Genomic DNA, 23,234 nt, shown 5'->3' on the forward strand with positions numbered 1-23,234 from the left:
TTATTTTCCTGTTCAGTAAAATATTGCTGAATGCACATATAAAACCAATTGTGCAGTATTTTGTAAGAAAATATGCATTGTAGTAGATTTTGCTTTTAGCAGCGGGTTGAAATCACTGGCTTTCTGCTGTATGGTCCTGATCAGAAGAGGAGATGTGGGCAGAGCCAAAATTGTGTTGGATGTGCCACACACCAGTGAGGGCCAGCTGATTCTCAGGTGAGTCAAGGGCAGTAAAGTTACACCAGCAAGGAGCCAGAATGTGGAATGGCAAGTTTGGGTCAGGATTGGGTGCAGAGACAATGATCAGGGTCAGACCATGTAGGACCACAGCAGTGGCACAAGGCTGGGCACAGATGGACCTGTGTGAGCTGTGGTGCAGCATAAGCTGGGATCAGCAGTATGGGTTCAGTTTCAAAGCAGCTGCCATGGAACAGGAGGGGCAGACTCTCTCCTCTGTCTTTCTCCACATCTCCTACTGCCAGTGAAGGCAGTGACCTTGTAGTGGACCAGCTGAGCTTCAGCCACTGCAGGTCCTGGGAGAGAGACACTCTCCAGGCCCAAGTATTCCAAACGTTTTTGTTATGGTTAGGCAGCTGCCTGCTTTGCCTGCCCTCAGAAATGAACCTAAGGTTGATGCAGGGGGAAATTTGGATATGACACAATCACTGCTCTGAGATGTCCTACCCTTTGGTGAATGATGGGCAGCAATGATGTGAGGTTCTCTCAAGAACTCCAAGAACTAATTCTTTGCTGCAACTTTTGGTTGTCTTTGCCACAAACACTGGCTGGGTACAGAGTCAAGAGTCTATACAACATAAGCTAAAGGTTAGCCTTGCTGAGGGAAAGCACCACCACAGCTGCAATTTATGTTTGTGCACACATTTACTTATGCATGTGCCCAGGGAGTAGGCATAAGTTGATTCCCAGCAAACACCCTAGTACAGAAAAGAGGTCTCAGCTTCTACTTCTCACTGTCCTTGAGAAAACTAAGGATAATGATGATGATAAATGGGATTTCCTTGATAGAGTGCTTCTTGAACTCTGTTCCTGACAGAGGATGTCAAAATAATGGTGTTTGGAAATGCCTCATTGAAAAGAGAGAGGAAAAGAGAGTCAGAGGAAGGTCTTGGGTTGACCAGTCCATCTCATCTCACCTCTTGCTCCAGGTTACAATCTCCCCAGTACCTAGATCAGCAGAGAAAGTGCCAATACTCTTCTAGTCCTCACAGCTCACTGCATCTCCCATTGTATGGATGTGCTTGCTGTAACCTGTACCACTAAAATGACCCACCCAGGTTATCAGTGACTCTCCATAGAAATCATGCAACTTACATTCTATATTAGTTCACCAATCTGTTTTAGATTGAGCCCCACAAACTGTTCTAAGCCTCAGAAACAGCTCTGCCAGTGAATTGCCAAGGGACTAAGGGGGAGGAGTATGGTAGACAGGGAGCACTGGAACCTTTCACACTGGTTTTGCAAAAATTTTAGTGTTTTCAGGTGATCACCTGAAATATTGCTTTGAATAAATTTTCAATCTTGGAAGCATCCAGTCAAACTAAGTTGGCAGATGCCGATTCTGCAGAAGATCTGCAGAGGGGGACCCAGTCTGCTCTGCTTTGACATCTTTCCTTCTCTCCCAACAAGAGCCTGGGACCATCTCAGAGAGAGTCTGCTCCTGTGAAGTGTCTGCCTCTGCTGTCAGTACAGCACACTTCATGAGGTGCCTCAGCTGTAACTCTGACCCATGCAGTCTTCTGGGGGCAGGCACCTGCTGTTGCAGGTGCTGGTGGTGACCTTTTGTGTAATGCTCTGAACATTGGAACCAGTGCCACAAGGAACTATTCTGAGCATTGGCAAATAAGGAATTGTTGCCATGACTAGAAGGAGTCAGGTCATATTGGGAGGGTATCAGCTTCTGGTATGAATGAGATTTTTCAGGCTTTTTGTTTTTGCCAGGTTCACAGGAACTGTCCAAGCAATTCCTCCCACAAGACATGGCTAAAGCCTTAACCAAGGATGTTTGAAATATTTATTTCCACTGGGGAGTAGAAACCACAACCTCAGAATGTGTCCCAGTGATTTGACTAAAGGGAGTGACTATCCATAGGGGAGTTGCCACTCCATTTAACTCCTGAAGCCAGATTTGCAAGAGACAGAGAGCAGACAAGGGGCAGTGGCCTGCCTGAGCATGCAGCTATGAAAAGTCCAATATGCTCAGAGTGATGTCTCTGTTCCTTTGTCATGGTAGTCTGCTGCTCAACATGGACCAAAGGTCTGAATGCCTTGATTACTCACCTTCTCAATCAGATTTCCTATTGCTCATTTTCTGTGTTGTTCCAATGAGTTTTGCTGTCCAGGGATGAGCAAAGGATGCAAATGGGAGAGTTGGTGCTTTTGTTGCATGGCAGCTTGGTGATTTTAGCATCAGATGTGTGAGTCTTTGAAGCAAAAGCCTTACTCTGATCTTCCTTCAGAGCAGAGTAAAATTCAATAGAATACAAACTACTGCTGGGCTGCAAGTGAACACTGAAAACAAATGTCTACTGTGAAGGCTGTTTCTCCTCTCTCTTTTTCAGCTTCTGTAGCGCTGGAGGTTGAGCAGATGAACAGTCTTGCAAAATGTTTGCCTGATATGTTTCAGAGGGCTTACTCTCAGCTGCTAAATTTGGCTGATTTCCTTCCTAGTATTTAGTAATAGTATTTTTAACAAATGTAGAAAAACGAAAATTCCCACATTTCAGAGCTGAAAGGAACATAACCACTGTTATGTATCCATTATTCATAGAAACATAAAATCATAGAATATTATTAGTTGGAAGGGAACCACAAGAATCATCAAGTCCAACTCCTTGCCCTGCACAGGGCAGCCTGAGAATCATACCATGTGCCTGAGAGCATTGTTAAAACACATCTTGGGCTCTGGCAGGCTTGGTGTAGTGGGGAAGCTGTTTCACTTCGGGTGAAGAACCTCTTCCTAAATATCAACCTAGATCTACCCTGACACATCTTTCTGATGCTCCCATGGAGCCTATTACTGGTCACCAGAAAGAAGATGGAAGCTCTTGCCCCTCCTCTTCACCTTGTAAAGCAGCCATAGATCACTATGAAGTCTCCCCTCATTCTCCTTCTCTCTAGACTGAATAAATAAGTAACTTGAGCTCCTCCTCCTAAGTCTTGCTCTTGAGGCCATTCACGATCTTGGTCTCATTCCTCTGGACATACTATAATAGTTTGATGTCCTTCTTATATTGTGTCATTCAAAACTATCCCCAGCACTGGAGGTGAGGCCCAGCAGTGCAGAGCAGAGCAGGACAATCCCCTCCCTTGGCTGGCTGGCCATGCTGTGCCTGATGCCCCACAGGATATGTTTGACCTCCTGGCTGCCAAGACTCACTGACAGAAGTCGCTAACAGGAGTGACAGTGAGGACTTATACTCAACTTGCCACTGACATTTTCTGTGGTGCTGCTCTACAGGAGAACCTGACAGACCTGTTGTTATCAGGGTCATCCTTCTTGCACTCCTTGAAGCCTAGGACATTAGCCAGCTTTCAGCTGAGTGGGATGTCTCCAGATTCATGCTTGTGCTCCCCAGAGGGCTCCTGGCTCCATCCCATGCTGAGTCAGCCTCTCTTGTGCAAGCTGCCAGTTCCATGTGGGCCTCTCTTGGGTTTCTTCCGGCTCTAGAAACTCACCCTATTCTTCACAATCCCCTGCTCTGCTGTGAGATGTGCTTGTACCAGAGCTGTTTGTCTCAGTGAGTAATGGTTGAATTCCAATGATAAATTTGCCACCCACTACTTAGGATCAAACCAAGGCCTAAGATTGTGGTATGAAGGGATCATATTGCCTGCAGGATAAACTTTTGCCTGGGACAGATCTGTTGCTGTCTCCTTACTGTTTGTCTAGCCACAGCACCTAAACTACTCTTCAAAAGTAGTTTGTATCCTACTGGGTGATGCGAATTGCATGGTAGTAGTAGTAGAAAAAAAAAAAAAAAAAAAAAAAAAAGGGTGGAGTACATTCCACCATTCCACATAGTCCTCCCCTTCACATATGCAGTGTCCATTTGTCCAGATGTTCCAATTTAGGTGCTTAGACTGTCCAGTTCCAGGAGCAAGCTTCCTACTGGACCTTCCTTCTGCTTTATGGGAATATCTTCTCTGCTTCTTCTTTCTTCTCTATATTTGACTGCTGGGGTCTTTCCATTCTATGAGCTCCACATCTCATCTTTCCCTGACTTTAACATAAGAAAGAGTGAGAAGTGAAAAGAGATTATGAGCAGACCTTCAGGTTTGGCCTCCCTGGTCTTCGGCCACTTGAGTGGATCAGGAGCTGATGACATCTGTTGGACAAGGGAGAAGCTATGTCTTGCCAAAGAAATGTGGTCTTTGGAGGGCCATGACTGAATGCAGCTGTGATGTAGGAGGTGTGAAGGGGATGGGCAGGAACTGGTGTGGCACATCTGCTGAGCTTGTGATTGGGTTTGCATCATCTCAGATTCAGCACATACTCAGCACCGGGTTGGCCAAAGACAGGCACAAACTATTCCCTGAGGTCCTTCCATATGGGGGCCCTTGCTCTTAGGGGGTCTAAGCCGTCAGGATGCTCAGTGTCCTAGTTCTTGTTGGTCTGTTCTCCTTGGATGACTGTTTTCCCAGCTGCTGTCCTCTCCAGTGAAGGAGGTGACTGTGTGAGTCATCCTCTTCGGGAATAGAAACCTCTGGGTTCTTCCCCCCATGGTGTGAGCAGCTGAGGGGGAAGGTATCCATAGCTATTTATTTTCAAGGCCTCAGCTGGGGGCAGGAAGACTGGAAAACGCAGACTTAAATTTGTAGCTTAGGGTGTCATTTATGAATAGGAGTTGAAGAGACGCGTGCAGGAAATATTCTCACAGACTTTAAACTTTAAAGCTAAACAGTTCTCAAGTTAAAAACAACATCAACTTCTTATTTTTTTTCTTGCACAGGATGGTCTGGTGGGACACGGGAGGTCTGAGTTCTATTTGTGTCTCCTGTCACCAGCTTCCTATGACCTTGGACTAGCTGCCTAACCTCTCTATGCGCCTCCGTTTCCTACTCTGTAAGAGGGGGATGCTCACATTTACCTGTCCCATGTAGACACTCTTGTGACTTATTTCATAGCATAAAAATATAGAAAGGGCCACACTGGGTCAATCTGAAGACCTGACTCACACAACAGCCTTTCTCTGGCTACATAGAGGAAAAGCAGAAACACAGGACTTGACTTTTGCTGTCGTGGGCTCTCAGCTGATCTTTCACAAAATAAAACGTGTGGGAAACGTGAGGTATTTGTATAGGGAGGGAGAAATATATTTCCAGCGCTGCCCTGGATGTTTTAGTCAGTGAAACTGACTGACTCAGCTGGCAGGGCAGGCTCCCTTAGCATCCTTAGCCAGTGCTGCCCCTTCCTGGCTTCCCTGCTCTGAGAGCTCTCAGTGCTGCTGTCTGGAGACCCGTGCTGGTTTGGGTCCGGCCCGTACGGAGCTGCTCCGCGGCTCCCTCTCCCCAAGGAAGGCGGGGAGCCGAGCCGTGCCCCTGGGGCAGGGCCAGAGCTTTTGGGCGCTCCGAGCATCGCTTCCGGCCGCCGGGGAGCGGCTGTAAGTGTCCCCGGCCCGACCTGGCCCCCGGTTCGGCAGCCGGTGACAGAACACGGGGCTGTCGAGGTTTTCCAGGGAAGCCGGAGAGGGGCTCGGCAGGACCGGGACCCCACCGCTCAGCCTTTGGTCCAGGAATCGCAAATCCGCTGCGCGCCCCCGGCAGGGGAGCCCGGCGACGTGCGAGCGGCGAGTCCCGCAGCCCGTCCCGGCAGCGCTGCGGGGCTGCAGGCAGCGCAGAGCCGGGCTCCGGAGCGACACACGGCCGGGCTCCCCGGGGCTGGGGCGGCGGGACCGGGAGACCCGCGGAGCAGCGACACCGTGCCCGCCGACCGGCGGACAGACGGGCGGACGGGCGGGGGACTCGTCCCGGGGAGGGCGTGCTCCCGGCGGAGGATGTGGGCGGGGGGGGTGGAGGGGTGCGCTGCGAGGGGTGGAGAAGTTATAAATCAGCGAGGCTGGGGCTGGCGGGTATCTGATGCCCGTGGGAGGTGAAGCTGGCAGGGCGGCCCGCAGCGGATACTCCTTTTCCGCAGGTCGGGCCGGGCCGGGGAGGGCGGGTCGCGCTCGGGGGCTGCTGGATGCGGATTCTGCGCCTCGCTTTGCCGCTATCTCCACCACCGCGGGAAGCGCCCGGCACCGAGGAGAGCCCGTCGGAGCCCAGCCGGCGCCTCTGCCCCTGCCTCGCCGCCGCCGGCAGGGAAAAAGCCCTGCGCTCCCGCAGGCAGGACCATGCCCCGCCAGCTGCTCTCAGGGACCGTGCTGCTGGGAGCCGCTCTCCTGCTCGCAGGTAAGGAAGGGACCGCTGGTACGCGCTGCCCCGGTCAGAGCCCGTTCTGCGCCGAGCTCTCCGCCACGGGCTCACACTGATGTGCCTCATCGGCTGCGCCTCCCGTGCCCCCCACCGCTTGTTGGCTGGAGCCGGCGGGCACCTGCCTCCCCTTGGCCCTGGGCAGGGACGGGGGAGTGATTCCCGTTTTCCAGGGAGCGGAGAAACGCCGCATCCCCGAGCGGTCCCCATCCCCATCGGAGTGCCCCGGGAGCAGCTCTCCGGAGGGTCCGGCGGTGCGGAGCCGTGGTGCCTGTCCTCCTCCAGGCAAGGCAGTGGTGGCGTGGAGGCGAGCCTCCCCCGGCCACAGGGGACCGCCGTACATCATCGGGAGTTGTCCGAACCGGTGCATCACGGAAAGAGATGTCTTGGCAGCAGGGCACGCTTCTTTCCTCCGCACTTTGTTTTCAAGTGTCCCAGCACTGTCAGCTAAGCAGGAAAGGTGTACGTTTTCCTCGCAAAAATCCCGCCCGAGCAGGTCGATGGAGCAGCTCCCTGCGGGGCTGGCTGCCGGGTCTCACTGGAGAGTGGGATGGAGCTGCTCTCCGGTGTCGCATCCCACAACGATGTGGATGGATCTTTGCAGACTTCATGTTCCTAACCGAGTTTTATTTTACTCTGAGCCAAGAGCGAGTTCCGTGGGCTGGAGCGCCGTGGCGGGCAGTGTGTCCCAGCGTGGCGTGGCCGTCACCTGGAGCAGGGGTGCGCGGTGGCCGGGCAAAGGCGGGTCCCGCGTGGGCTCATGGCTCGGCAGGGCCACTGACGGGCGGGGATGCCCTCGGGAAGGGCGGACCGGCGGTCCCGCAGCCTGCCCTCCGCGCAGGGCTCGCCGTGCCCCGGGCAGCGCCCACGGCCGGGGCCGCTCCCGCGGGGAGAAAGGGGCTGGCGAGGAGCGGGAGCAAGCCGCGGGTGGGGAAGCGAAAAGCCGAGCTCCCCGCGGGACAGCCGTCGAGGACAGCGCTCCTGCTGCCAGCGGCGAGCCCGCCCGGCCGCGCTGCCCCTCGAGGGTGACCGGGAGCTCGGTCCCGCTGCCAGGGGCTGCCCGGCAGGAGAGCTGGCGGGGCCGCTCCTACGAGACCTTTTCCTGCTCGGGAAGTGCTGATTCATCAGCTTTGATACAGATATATAGATATTCTTCTGCCTTTTTTTTTTTTTTTTTTCCCCCCTCTCTTTCTTTTCCCCAGGAAAGTGCTAATTTCCCCACATTATTTATCTCTGCCTTGGAGGTTCTTATGCCTAGGATGAAATAGGCACAGGCATGGGACACCCACCCTGGATACAGGAAATGTGGATTCAGATCCTTGCCAGGCTTCCTTCACAGCTTGAGTTTGAACTTCGGCGTCCTGCCCCTCCACGGGCTCCTGCGGTGACCAGCTCCGCTAGGGGACCGGCTTCCTCTTTCCTGTCGGAAAGGTTTTCCATTGTGCAGATCGTGGCAAGCCCACTGCCCAGGGAGAGGGTGGACTCTGTGAGTCAGGGGCTGTGAGAAAGACCCTGGTTCACCTTCCTGTTCATGTGCACCCTAGACCAATCCCAGTGGGAAAAGCTTAACTTGCTTAGGGGACATCTTGGGACTCTGGGTGTTGGGGATAAGCATCCCAGTGGTCAGCTCAGGTGCTCTAGGCATTGCAAAGTTCCTTCTCTAGTTTGGCTGAGTGCTCTCACAACCATTTTGCTGGAAATTCATATCCTCCCCCTGTAAAAGAGATTGTGTTCAAATCAGAATTTCAATATTTTCAGACTCATTGGCTTTCTTGCCATTTTTTGTTTGTTTTCCAGAAAAGCATTCTTGCCTAGCTTTGTTTGAACATCTCAAATAGGTTCATCATGCTTCTTCTGGGCCACTAGCAGACCTCTCCAAAGTCGCGTTCTCATGGAGAATTTTAACTTTACTCTTGAGGTGGTGGGATGTTTGGTACCATACATCTTTCTGTGCTGTCCCTCCCACGTCACCCTCCTTCACTGCTTGTTCATTGCCTACATTTCTTGGTCAGGCTGTCCAGCACTTCCCATTTCCAGTGCTCTTCATGAAATCCAATTCATCACTGGTCCCCTGTTGTAATTCAGTCTCTGCAGGTGCCTGCTGAGCTTCCATTTACGGACAGGCTCTAGGGGAGATTCTCAGAAATAGTGGCTAAGAAAGAACCTCCACAAGGAGGAGACAGAAGGAAGTCTTTCAGCTCACACTTAATAATTTAAAATTCTCCAAAGCAACATGAAGCCTACAAGCTTTGAGATTCACCTTTGAAAAATGAAATTAAGGAAATTAAATTCATTTGACGTGTGTGTTTGGCACACGCATATTTTGATAAACTTGGGAAAGAACAATTTTTTTTCTGTGTTTTGCATAGTACTCTTGTATGTTTTCTTTTTATCTTATAATTATTTGTTCCACAAACATATTGCATATGGTTGCTAGTGACTGCACATGTAATGGTCAACATGAATATGTGGTTGCTTTGTTAAGTTCAATCTCACAGTCCTCAACTTGGTATTACTATAATTTTAACCACTAGCATTTGGGATTGTGAAGGACTGTGTTTAAACCCTGAAAACATCAGACTCTGCAGCTAATGTGCCATATTTCCAGAAACATAAACTGGTGGTTTAGTTGTATTTCCAGCTGGGTTTCTGGCGTTCCACACAGAAGTGGCACCTCACAATTTACAGCTAGAAGGTAAATAGACTCTATTACAGTCTTATCTGTGAGCAGCACTGTATGATCTCAGTCATTTCAGTTGGAACTGGAGCTAGAATCAAAATCCCCAGTGGATTTTTCAATTTCACGGCCAGCTGGAAAAAAATGAAGGAAGAAATTCCAGGTCAAATCTAATCAGTGTTGAGGTTAATTTCTTGCAATAAGTAACCTCTTTTCTCTGAAAGTGCCATTCATATGTTTAGGTTTCAATTTGATTTGAGTACTTGCTGAAGCAATGACACAGACAGAACCGCCCAGTTTGGGATTACGCTGGATTTATTTACAAATTTGAGAAAAACAGGCTTTCCCACTTCTTCCAGACCTTCATAGAAATGGTGGTCCCTAAAAAATTCCAAACTGTATTCACATAAAGGAGAACATTTAGGTACTGCTATATAGCAGAGATTTTAAAAAAATGTGTATATGGGGTTAAAGCATCATACTTTCTGACATAGCTGAAGAAAATCACTTACACTGAAAACTGATACTTTACCAGACAGGTGTTTATCCCATGTATTCCACACAAAGCTAGAACTCGTTCTCTTACAGCTGGTTAAATCCAAAGAAACTCCTTTGGGCTGGGCTAGCATCTTCTAGATTTACTGTTTGTGCTGAACAAAATCAGGAATTTGTCTGTGCTATACTAAAGATCTTCATATCCAGAAGCTCCCAATATATTTAGAACCCTAAAAATAAGCCTTTGAGGAGATTTGAGATTTTTTTTGGTGGTGTTGGGGTTGTTTTTATTTTTTTTTACATCCAAACCATAACAAAAAAGCTGTCTATTTTTTGCCAGAAGCTTCAAAAACTGAAATCAGTAGCCCTTCACACTGTATGAGTATATAGGACAAAAGGAAATTGTCCAGATTTGCAGGACAGGAAGGTGCCTGCACAGCTTTCTTTTACTGAGATACAGAAGTTTGGTTTCGTTCCCCTCTGGTTGGAGATCACTACTGCATAAACCTGATGTTTAAAAGACAGGACTATGCTGCAAGCAGGAGGTGGAAAAGTGAAAATGCAGTCATTAGTGCTCTCTCCAAAGCCAGGCATGGCATAATATCATGCCTTTGTGACCAGCAGAATGAACTCATAATGGAACTAAGCAAAGTGCTAACAGACTGATAAACCAACACTGAGGGCAAAGAGATTTGAAACTATAAATTTCAGAGGTACTTTTGTCTGAAACATGAGTCTTAAGCCATTGGGATGCATGGAGAAATTTGGGCAGGGAATGCGGATGACTTTTTCTTCTACATTAAGTCATGTTTGCAATTGGGGTATTTTTTGTGTGGCACAGTGCATGGAGATGTGCCAGACTAAAGATGAAGAGGAGGATGATTTAGCTCGTGGTGCATCAGTGTGTTCAATACCATTATAGATGTTTGTGCAATAGTGAATAGATTAATTAATCATCTTTCTTGGACTTAGGTTTGTCTTGTGTTCATGTTGAAGCAAAAGGCTCTTGTTCATGGTGAGCTGATTTTACACTCTCTGTTGTTTTCCCGTCAAATCACAAAATCCATATCCACAATGTTAAGTCACCCCTGTAACATATCTGGAACATAATTCAGTGTGATGTTGTTGACACTGATTTCTCTTGGCATGGCTGTTCTGGGTGGTGGGGCTGCTTTTCCAGCAGTCACTGATATGTGGCACTAAGCACTTGCGCTGTACAACTTCTTTTTAAGTTGTATTCCATCTTTCAGAGCTATGGCCTTGAAATAAGGTTTTCTTTGCTGTTGGAGCAGCTGAAAGATGGGCAAGGGGCTGGAAGGCAGCTGCTTCTGGGATTTCAGTGGGTTGAAGATGCTGTGGCAGTGCAGGGCCATTATTTCCATCCCATACCTGGAAGGGGGTGAAGCAGGCAGGGTGCAGCGGCCCTTGAGAACCAGGGACCTGTGAGCAGATGTGTGTGCTCCTCAGATGTTCTCTCAGGAAGCCTGTGCTCTGGGAACAGACCCCCTGCTTAGTGCGTGGGGAGCGAAAAGGGATGAATATGAGGGCATTTCATGAGAGGAATTTCACAATTTCACATAGCTCACTTAAGCGTCCTTCCTGTGGGATTCTTCCTTGACACAGAGTGAAGGAATTCACCCCTTTTGTTCCCATTGTCATTCCTCTATGGAAAAACCTCTCATCAGGATCACCATAGACTAATGTTAACAGAAGCGTGAGAGTTGCCATCCTGGATCAGACAAGAGCTGTTTTAGCTTCATGTCATGTCTTCAGTGGTCCCCAGCATCTCATCTTCAGGAAAGGTTCAAGAAGCCTTGCAGGAAGCAGTTATGTGATAAAACTCTCAAGAGGGGAATTCTTTTATTTCTTTGTAGTGTGATCTAAAATCCAATTATTTCATGAGAAGCCATGGTATTGAGGGTCAAGGAAACTAAAATTTAGTTGTTGTCTATGTTTATGCAAGTGGATATTACATAGTGGAAATAAATCACATTAAAAATGCATAATACAGAGAACTTTCTTGTTCTGTTGTGCTGAAAGTGTTTAAAGCCCCTTTCTTTGACTAATGCAGTGCTGCAATTGACAATCATCCTAATCTACAGGTATTAATGATTATCATTTCCTAATGTAACTGAGCCATAGGCAATCTTGGCAGAAGATTTCTGCACTTGCATCTACCTCCTTAGACTTGGTCCTTTAGATGCCATTTAACAGCAAAGTGGATTTTGCTCCTAAGCCATGCAAGGGACTCTTCTGTGCAGACTGTTCCAGTTCTTCTCACCTCTCTATTTTAAATTGTTGTGCTGCATTATTTACTTGCTCTTGTTTTATAGCTCTGCTTTATAGGTTTAAGGTGGGCTGGATGGAAAGTCAGTTCCTGACTTTTCTTTTTGTCTTGGAGCACTACAGGACAGTACACTGTAACAATGGAGCTTTGGAAATAACCAGCAGCCTTCAGCAAAGTGCAGCTTCTTAAACTTTGCTTTACCTTTTCTTTTACATAGTTCCTAATTTGTTTCTGTGCTTACAGCTTAGTGATTGCTACAGCCCCAAATGAGTTTGGCAGGCCTGTGTTGCTGGCTGCCAATTTGTCTGTCTTTGTGAAAGTTTTCCAATTTAGTCCTATTATATTGCTTCATTTGTCCTCCCAGGTAATCTGCTAGAAATTTGAAGTATCAAACTGGTAAAAAAATTTGTTGTTTTATTTTTAAGCTGGTCATTTACTCATGTGGAGTGAAGACCAGACTAAGGTAGACACAACTGTGGTATTTCTCTTCTTTTCCCAACACACATCACATATATGTGTGTATTTTGCCTTTGGGGTGTGGTTTACTGAAGTGGCCCCACAAGGGCTCATGATGGAGGTGTCAGACCGTGCATTTGAATATCTATTTTCAATTCCATGTGCTTAATGGGAAAGAAAAAGTTTGTGGTTATGGTTGGTTTTATTTCTTCTCTGTAAATATGCTCTCCTTATACAGCTAATGAAATGAGCACCTTCATCTGGCTGGATTTTGGCCAAGATGCTCCTTTCAGATCCTGTATTTCTAGAGATATTAAAACTTGATGGATACAACAGGAAACCAAGATTATTTTTTTCTCAGATCTCTGGCTGTTAAATATTGACATTTATTTTTCATTGGAATTATATAAAGTGATTATGCTCATGCATGGAAGTTACCTGGTGAGTTTAGGGCAAACAAGGCACAAATTTCTGACAATATAGTGAAGAAAGTTCCTTCAAGTGGATCTTGTGGGGCACAGAACATGCAACTGCATGGCCTTGGTTGCCCAGGTATGATGGGATAATGTCAATAATTTCATTGGTCGTACCTGGAATGAACTTTATGTCAAATAACTGGCTGAAGCCTCAGTTTGTTGAATTTCTTTCATCTAAACTTTTAAATGAACAAACCCTCCCTGTTCTTTATTAGAAAGGCTTTACCACAAGCTTCTATAAAACCAACCTGACCTAGCTAGGGCAAACACTGGCAAAATGTTTGGCAATTACTGGGGAAATAGGTATTAGTTTTCAATTGCAGCTATTTGCCATATTGGCATGATAGTGTGTACTGCTCACAAGTGTTAACAAAGTATCATCAGAACTACTGCATTATTTTTAGCAACTGGGTGTTTTGCTTTGGCTCTATAACATTTAATCTTACATCAGTGTGTATGCTCATCTAGGAATAACAAATGAATACTGAGACCTGGAACCAAAAAGGAAGGAACACATTTGTTCAAATACCTTTCTATGACTATGAAGGCCTGTTTTGGGGAGCTGCATGTCCATTTTCCCTATTGACTGATTTTAGTTCCACAGCATGGAGCCATGGTCAGGGCTTTTAGTCTGTCCAGACCTCATTTAATTTACTGTTATCAGCCTTAAACTGTTCAGACTCTACTGTGGTGTGAATCACAGAGCAGCCCAGGTTTGCTATCCACAAACCCATCTTTTTTTTTTTTTTTTTTTTTTTTTTTTTAGCTGGCTGTTATGTCCTAATGGTACTTTAAGTTCATAAATTATGATTGAGATTGATCAAGCTTAAGCATTTGATCCAGAAATCATGTATTGCATGGCATGTGTTGCAAAACATCAGACTGGATGAATGGAATGTCTCTTCTGGATCTGTAAGGGATGAACCAATGAATTCATAATTTTTGTGCCTCTATGTATACTTAGTAATTAAATAGAATCCAATAAGTTTTCTTGGTCTTGAATGCAAAAGAGAGGAAAGTTAGAAGAAAGTTGCAGAAATAAGTTTCAGAAGAAAGTTTCAGTTTCACCACAGAGATACTTGCAAGTGATGTCTCTGTTAAGGTGTGATATAGCTTGAGCTCTTGCTGTCACCCTTAGGGTGTTTCGGTCTGCCAGCTGTGTACCAGCACATGTGATGCCTCTCTCTGCACAGGAGGAAACCAACAAGAAACAAGTTCAAAATACCTCTGAGACCAGGGACCTGTATCTGTTAACACTTGTAAATCCCCATGGCTCTTAATCGACCTGCAAAGTTCTGCTTCAGAAGAAATAGAGGTTACATTTTGCTGCTTCAGATCATGAGTTTGCTCATCTGGACTGTGCTCAATGTCATTTTAGGGCAAAGTCACACCTTCTTGCTCTCTCACAGTTAAGTGCCCTAGTTTCTCTTCTGCAGGTTTCAGGTTTGAAGTTTGGATTTATTTCAGAAAAGTGCCGTGAAATTAGATGACTGTGAGGTTTCCTTTAGAATGAGGACTTAGATGACATCTGAAAGATCTGGAGATACCACATTGAGGCTCATGGTTTGGCACTGCAGGTCTTTCCTGGAGACAGTTTCTAAGTACAGGCAATGGAGAGGGTGCTTTTACCCCTGGGAGCAGGAACCAGTCTGTGCTCCTTTCTTTGCCTCTACTCGAGCATCAGAAAGCAGGTTAACAATGAGATGGGGGCTCTTGATGCCATGGGGGTAGAAGAGTGTCTCCTTCCAGCAGCTCTTCTTAGCCACCAGCACTCACAGAAGGAGAAACCTTCATTATCCAGGGTGCCCCCTTCTCCCTCTAGTGTTGTGGCAGGATCAGACTGGACAGTTACCCATCAAACAGGAAAACAAAACTTCCTTTTCCATTCACCATGCAAATTTTAAGACAGCTCTTCCTAAAAGTTCTGTCTTTATAAATGCAAGTATTGATACTGAAGAGAATCTCAATGTTGATAAAACTAGGAGAACCTGTTGGTTAAGATTTCTTCATATGGTCAGATGTGTATTGAAACTTTAAGTGGCTCTTAAGAGTTGACCATGAGGTTTTTTTCTCTAGATATACCTTTTCCTCTTTAATAGAGTGACTTGATGTAATGATGTAATTGCAATTATTACAAATAGGTACAAGTGTTTGACCAAAAGAAATAGTTATATTTATTTACAGAATGGATTGAAGAACCTTTTAAAGAGATGTTAAGAGTAGCATGTCAAAAATATCTCTGAAATAAAGAAAACTCTTGATATCCCGGATTTCCTTACAAAATGGAGTAAAGCCATATACTCCATTTGAGGTTAGTGGCCGTGTTCTGGTTAAGGTGCTGCTGCAGATCAGTCAGCACATTTTCACTGGAGATGCTCTGAAGCTCAACCCACTGGGTACTGTCATGCTCCTTTACATTTTGTCTGGATTCTGCAATAACTCGTTGTTGTACACATATGGGTATTCCCATTCCCTTCAGTGGAATGACTCATAGGGAAGTGCTCATAAGCCAGGTCAAAGTCCTGGACTACATCTGGACTGAATGTCCAATGTTTTAAGCAGCACAGAGAGGTGGAGACCCTGTTAAGAAATAACCTGTCCTCTCCTTCCAATGCAGGAGTGTCCTCTACAAAATACATTTTTGTTGAACGTTTGAATCAGGAGGAAATGATATTCAATCGTAAAACCCTCAAAGGCTCAGTTATGTTTCACAAGGGGTAAAACGTGTGCAAATCCAGCAGTGACTGAAACAATTACTTCATGATGGATAACTTTATTGCCCACAGATGGCACTTTAAACCCAGAAGGTCAGATTCTTTGTACACACTGAAGTTGCAAGGATAAGCTGATCATTCTCCTTAACCTTTCATTGTGCAGGTGAAAAAAAGATTAGTCAAGATGTTGAAGATCACAGGAGTGGCTGGAAGACAGTCATCCTGAAATTATGGAAATGATGTTAGAAAGTCATCAAACCTGCTAATTTTGCAGTTTTTTAAACTAAGTCTTACAGCTAGCTTTTGGATTTCCTTTCTTTAGTCAAAGGTCACAGAAACTCTCTGTGTCTGAAAAGACATTTGAAGGTAGAAACTGGGAAAATTGGCATGGGAATAATAACCCAGATCATGGTCCCAAGTTTGAGTTCAGCAAATCTATAATCTTTAAGAGAAACCAAGTTTAGCAGAAATCAGTGGAAGTTTCATCATGTGTGCATGGTTACTCATTTGTCTGTAGAAATGGACACATCATATTGGAAAAATATATGCAGGTTTATTTATTTTATCTTTTTCACTATTTGTGATCAGAGAGATTTTTGGTTATCAGGTAATTAAAAATTTTATTTACTTAATTCGGAAGAAGATCAGCTCTTTTTGTGGGGCAGAAATTAATTGAAGAAAGCTTTCCTTTTTCCCCCTTGCAAATCACAGATTTCTCTCTGCTTTCATGAAATAAATATTTGTCCTACCCTTGCTTTACTTAGAATGACTAACTTTTGCAATCTAAATTAACATTTGCTCATTAATTAAGCAACCTCGTTGACTGACTTTCACATGTATCTAATAAACCTTCCATAACAAATAAAATGTGTCCGAAAAAAATCACCCCTTTCCCCGTGGGAGGAGATTCCTCAGTTATCAGGATTAATTAGTTCTCTTGTTGTCAGATGAAAAGGAGTTGCACCCCTCAATGTAGGTCAGTGTGAGGGTAGGCTGCTGATGGTCGCTTAGTGACAGGCACAATGATAAGTGAATGTGTCCTGTTGAGCCATGACCCTTCAGAAAAGACAGTGTCAAGTAAAATGCCCACAGAAGGTACATAGAAGGCATAATCTGCTTCTAAATATTGACAGTAGGAATTTCCCTGCTATTCTCCTTCCTTTTTCTTTCCTGGTAAACACGTCAAACTCTATTGCATTTGTACTCTGCATCAGTTTTGAAGCATTTAAAAACGTAAGGAAGCTAATGACCCATGAATACATAGGATGTCAAATAAAGCTATTTTTCTTCAAGGCATAGCATCTTGCTGGTAAAAGCATTGTCTCCCATACTTGTAAAAGCAACAATATTGGCTCGAAATAAGACCTCAGCTATTCATCAGTGAAAAACTAAATAAATGAACATATAACCAGGGTTGTATCTATTGCCGAATACACTGACATTAAGTCTTAAATGTTACTATGATTAACTACTGGAGTTAAGTGTTTAAAATATGCTTGAATTAAATGATGAAATGCTGGCTTTTGTCAATGGGAGCAGAGTTAGACAAACACTAAGCACTCCTTAAATACCACACATAATATTTATAAATATTGTGCTGTCTTTTAGATACATGTAAAATGTGTAAAAGGGCAAAAGCTTGAGTATATATCCAGTATATTTGGGTTTCTTTTGTGCCTACAAGATAGCGTGAAAAAGTAGGTGGTTTTGTTATGTTTTTTCTTCTATTTTAATAACTCTGAGGCAGATCTGGCATACAGGCTTCCAGGGTGCCTTCTTTTGTATGCATAATTTAAGATACATCTTAAGGTTTTTGCATCTTTGTTTATATTGCTGTAAAGTTATGAAGAGAAAGCCTTGTAGCATTTATGATTGTTTCTGGCTCATCACCTTTGGCAGACTCAGAAAGCAGTGCCAACAGCAAAGCCAAGTACTCAGCACTGCAGGCATGACCAGGCACCACAGACTCGCTCTCCTCTCTTTCTCTTAACACCTGTTATTCACATGGTTTTTTCCAATTTCCCACCAGTGTTATACAGGAAACAACATGGTGCTCTCTAGCAACTAGGCTGAGAGTTGCAGACCCAGCAGCTGGGCTTTGGTCCCAATGGTTTCCTCTGGCAGATCATCATTGATGTTTTTTTCATACGTATTGAACTGCTTGTAAACACTGGTGCATGTCTTTCAGCTTTTCCAGAGCCTCAAATATGGAGCAGTTCAGGGAAGCTCAAGGTCAACTTTTCCCCGAAGTAAAAACCGAGATTCATAAAGCTGGATATAAACTCTGCCTTCTTGGGAGAGCATCTGACCCTTCAATTCTGGGATGACAAGAGGAATGCAAATGAAATGAGGGAATGTGGGAGTTTCACAAAACTATCAGATTGTTTAGCTGGAAGATGTTGACAAACCCTCTCAACCAGAGTGCCTGGGTTGCTCTCCAAGAAGCTGCTAGGCTGTTGTAACATCTTATCTCAATTTCTCAGTGATTAGCCTCAGAGGCATTCTTTCAGAATGGTGAATGAGAAGACTAATAGACTGTAAGCATCTATGGGAAACTATCCCATGAAAGCACTGAGTGCACTTTGGGGGAACCAGCTCTTCAGAGCTGAGATCTCTGAAGGGCAGGTGTGAAAAATGTGTTTGCAATGCATATCACATAACAATTATTTGTTCAAAGATTTCCTGCACCTTTTTTCTGCCCTCTTACCAGCTGTCAGAATATATTAATTTTTAGTTAGAAATATGATTGTCTAGACAAATCTCAAAGGAAGTTTCTATGTATGCACAGTCTCACCACTTAAATCTATGGTGTTATTTGTGGTGCAGTCCAGAAGACCTCTTTATTCTGAAAAGTTATGCCCTTGCTTGTGGCTTGTGAAAGTGAGCTATAATTTTGTTTATATCTATGTTTAAATGTACCCTTTAAATCTTGTTTTGAATCAGCACAGATGACAGAATATATCACAAAACTACTGGAGCCACATCTTAAATAAAATATACAGGGCTAAAAAGAAAGCTCCTGAATATGGAGCAGCCATTGACTTTGACATACTTATATATCCAAATTTTAGTCACCAATCTCAGCAGGAAGTTCCTTCTCTAGTCAACAAAAGAGGAGAAGATTCTGATGAGTGATACGTAGCCCCAAGTAAGGTTCATGTATTTCTACTCTGTTTGGTGCACACAGCTGTTCATACTTGGCTGTGGCAGGGACCTTTTGGAAGGACTTAAAATAGCTAAACTAAATCTGTATTTGACTGAATTCTAGAAGAAAAATCTGCATTACTCTTGACAATGAGATGCTGCTTCTCCCATATGTTGACAAATACTTTCTCTTGGGGTAAAGTGGTTTGGGATAGTTGCTGTTGCTCTCTATCAACGCTGAAATCTTTACAAGTTACACTTGAGTCCCAATTAGACTACAACTGGTTTTCAACTTTTAACTGTTTTGAAATATTTTTACATTGTGTTCCCAACTTCTGGGACATTTTGCTGTCAGTGCAAGGGCAATGGGTTGGATCCAGCACTGTTTCTTCCTTAAGGCATGTTCTTCTGTCAGCTTGCCATGAAAGCTTTTGTGGCCATAGCCTATTACAGGACAAAGATAAATCATGATGTCTTTCTAGCCAGCACCTCCCAACTTCATGAGAGGGAAGATCCCATGTTCTACTGGTTTTCTGACCATGGGCCATTTTCATCCTAGGAATGCCTCCATGTAGCCTTCACAAAGCCCACCTGGATGTTTTCAAGGGTCTGAAGCTTCATGTTTTACTGACACCAAAGATTTCACCTGTGCCAGAATGGTCTGGCCATGACAACATGCTTTCTGTCTCAAATAAACAGCAAATCTGGTCTGGAAGGCGTCTTAATCTTGCTCTCAAAATTTACTGTAAAGCTCTACCTTTTGACACTGCTTCACTGACAATGCCAGCAGCTGGTGAGGAACCATAGGTGACAGTGCTGTGACCTTCAGTCAGGAAGGGAAGATCCTTAACGCCCTCTCACTCCTTCCACATCAGTTCCAGCTTTGCAGCAAGTTGTTTGAGGGGAATTTCAGTATCTTAGAAATTAGTGCATGGTTCTTGCCATGGGAGTGGCTGACTTTTACCCTTCCCATTGAAAGGGCTGCCATGGATGTGTTTCCTGAGGAAATGCAGCCAGTGGTGCTTGGGGGCACACTTCCTTGGTTAGATGTGGAGCCACAAGGTCCTCAAGTTTCTTCATGGTATGTTCAGTGAAAAATTTGAAAGCAAAGTCATTGACGGATAGCTTTCAATTCTTTTTTTCTTTCCTGAGTAATGCTGCTGGAAGGTAGTTTGTGTCCTGAGTCAGGGCAACAGGACTTTGCTCAAAGGCAGAGAGAGAGTATGTGTGGTGAGAGAGGCACAGTTTTCTTTTCCTTCTCAGTATAACAACATAAATGTGAGTGGACTGCAAGTGGAATTATTTGTCTTTGTTAATGTTTTGGTTTTTTTCTTTGTTTTTCTAGGATCTAGTTCAGGATCAAAACTAAAAGTCCCTGAGCTGAGTATAAATGGCATACAGCACGTTGTTCAAGCCGGCCAGACTTTAAATCTCACCTGCAGGTAACCAGCTGAGCTGGATTATGATACTTTGGCAGGGACTTCATACACCTGACACTTTCTTTTTTTTGTAACTGAAATTAGAAAAAAAATTAAACCTTATGCTGTGGGGAAAGGTGGGGAGTGAACTTCAATGGCAATTGTTTAATAGTTCTTTGTTGTTTCTGTTGTTGTTTTTGGAAAACAAGATAAAAGAGAGCCCCATAAATAGCCTGATATAATAAAAAAGAAAGCTTGGGAACTGGAGCTATATAATTGCAGCCCAACATAATTGTTTCTGCTTCCTTATCTGTGTTTGCAGGGGGGAAATGGTTCATTCATGGTCTTTGCCTGAAACTCTTAGCAAGGATAGCAAAAGGCTGAAAGTAATTAAATATGCCTGTGGAAGGAATGGGAAGCAGTCCTGCAGCAGTCTGACCTTGAGCAGAACTCAAGCAAGTGACACTGGAAATTATAGCTGCAAATACCCAACAAGTCCAGCAAAAAAGAAGAAGGAATCTACAGTCTATGTGTTTATTAACGGTAAGATTAAGATTTTTTAACACTTTTTGGTACTTGCTCTTCGATACAGCGAAGTGGAAAAGTAAGGCAGTTCAGCTGTGGCTGAGTTTTGAATGGCATTTTCAGCCTTGCATGGTGTTAATTTGCCAATTAATATGTAGAATCTTCATTCTCAGAACTTGCAAATACAAATGCAAGGGAAAAAATTAAGCATGAGAACAACCCAATCCATCCATTTGCCTGGAACAAATGGGAGTCCAGATGGAAGTGGACTACAGGTGAATATGTGATATGGGTATCAGAAACCCATTGAAAGTGATGTGATTTCTAGGCAGCTGAAGGATGCTAAAGCTCTCTGTCCAGATCACTTATTTGCCTCATGCTGCAGAAAATTACTATTTGCATTGGAAGTTGTATTAAAAAATGTCCTCTGTAGTCCATCTCACACAGATTGAAAGAATCTAGAATAAATGGAATGAAATTAAGCACAGAGTTGTGTTCAGCAAACAAGTATTGTGTAATGTATGGGAAGTGCTGGAATTAGGTCAGTTAGACTATAAAAGAAATTTCTTTCTGATTCTGTTTCCTTCCAGGGTATTAATCAGACAGTTCTAAGAAGAATTGAATTCAATAGGCACAACAATAAAAGAAAAAATTATAGACACTTTAGGGATTTAATTAATACTTTAGTTTTTTCTTATTTTTATTTTAGAGTAAAATTTACAGATTGCTGCAATATTTCAGGACTCAAAGATTATGAAAGCCCATATTACAGAGAATGTGCTACTGGAAGTTTTCCAAATTCTGGGTCTGCTGCATCTAATGAGTTCACATCAGAGTGAATTAGCCTTTGTTTTCAGTTTGTGATATGAAGAGTGAGACTGGGGCTGTGAAAAAGCAGAATGAAGTGGACCTCTCACTAGACTGATAGAAAACAAGATGGCTCTCCCCATTAGTGTGTGTTTCTTTATTGAGCATTATTGGCTATTTCATGCTGTTCATCATACTTTCCTTCATTTGAAATGTGCTGCAGAATATTTTTGTCACCCAACCCTTTTCATATAATTCTCTGTAAATCCAACAACAGATGTGTCCATGGAAGAATAGCCAAAATAGGATATTATTTTAGTGACCAACAGACCACAGCCTAGGGAAATGCACAATTTCCTTGGATGCCTTTTGCAAGTTTCCCATCACAGGACCTTCTTGGACATCCCACCTTGGATGTCATCCCTGTCTGAGACCCACCCACAATCCTCTCCATCCCTCAGGAGAAGGACCTCCCTGCCAAACTGACTTTACAATACAAGGGATGCCTTTGCATTCCCTTGGTTTCTTACCTGATTGAAGAATTAATTCTTCTGGATCCTAAATTTTTACAAATGAGAGCCACAACCAGTCTTCCAAATCTTCACTGCTTCCCAGCTTACATGTGGCTTTCTTGCATCTAAAAGGGACCTTCAATTAGATGATTGTCAACCAAGGTTACCTGCAGAATTCACATGGTGGTGGAAGAGAAATGTTTGATTGCAGAATTTGTTTTAGGACAATCCTACACCAACCCCTATTCCTCCATCCACTCTAATAATTTAAAGAGGGCTGCTGAAGTGTCTTGGTTTTGTTGGTTTTTCAAGGACATTCAGTCATAAATCATGATGTCACTGCTGAAGAGACAGCTAGATTTTATAACTCCTCCTACCTTAATTGCCAAAAAAGTAGTAAAATGTTTAAGGAACAAACCTGTAGCAACCTTAGACCTCTCTGGCATGTTAATTTTCTGAATTTGACAATTATTTTGATTGAAAACCAATTTCTTAACATTGAAGTATTAATTGTGTCCCAGGGAAGTTAGGGAAAACTGTGGATAATGAGAGAGGCTGCAAGCCAACTGTTCATTTGATGCCTATTGAAAGTGTCACTCTGCCCTAAGGTGGAAAAAGGTCTATTAGTCTTCCAAAACTCTACAGTTTCAGGAAGAATTGTTAAATAAGTTAGAAAGAAACAAGACATTGAGTACCAAAACTCACCCTTTCTGGGAAGTGTAGCATTACTAAAAGTATTTTCTTTCTCTATGATATCTCATTATCTCTTTTCTACCTGTCTCTTAATGTCAGTCACTGCTTCTGTGAACATGCATGAAATTCAGTTTTATAGCTCAAGATGGGTTGAGATGGGGGTAACAAAATCCTCTGCAAAGACTCTCTTTCCTGAGTTTAGTTTTACTTTGCATTAATTTGTGGGTGTTTAGGAAATAAACATTTGTGAAATTTGGGTCCCTCCTAGTTTTGTATTGTTTCCTGTGACAGGACGTTGTGTCAGTCCATTTCCCATATTAGCTCCATGTGGATCACCAAGGTGCCTGTTTCCCATGTCTTAGCATGCTGCAGATGAGAACAAATAGTTGCTATTTACAAACACAGAGTCCGAATCAGGAAAGTTGATATTGTTTGTACAGGAAGTCATCACTTATTGTTTTAAAAATGTTCTTCATTTCCGTAATTGGAGTGATACTGACTAAGAACTGGATTAAAAAAAAAAAAAAAAAAAAAAAGCTCAAAGACCAGACCACAATAAACCCAGTAAGTCCTTTGGTTCAGTGATGAATGTATGCTACAG

At 43.9% G+C, this 23,234-nt stretch overlaps 1 protein-coding gene across 1 annotated transcript in view; it reads left to right on the forward strand.

Moving 5' to 3' along the window:
- Positions 1-6,091: 6,091 nt before the first annotated feature.
- The window catches only part of FLT1 (fms related receptor tyrosine kinase 1), a 104,305-nt gene continuing 87,162 nt past the window's right edge, over positions 6,092-23,234 (forward strand). The window contains exons 1-3 of the mRNA XM_079298341.1: positions 6,092-6,408; positions 20,024-20,120; positions 20,419-20,639. Of these exons, the coding sequence (XP_079154467.1) occupies positions 6,351-6,408; positions 20,024-20,120; positions 20,419-20,639 (376 nt within the window). The 5' untranslated portion in view covers positions 6,092-6,350. The remainder of the gene's footprint in view (positions 6,409-20,023; positions 20,121-20,418; positions 20,640-23,234) is intronic.

The sequence above is a fragment of the Erithacus rubecula genome, assembly GCF_903797595.1.
Source record: "Erithacus rubecula genome assembly, chromosome: 1".
In the NCBI taxonomy this organism is placed as follows: domain Eukaryota; kingdom Metazoa; phylum Chordata; class Aves; order Passeriformes; family Muscicapidae; genus Erithacus; species Erithacus rubecula.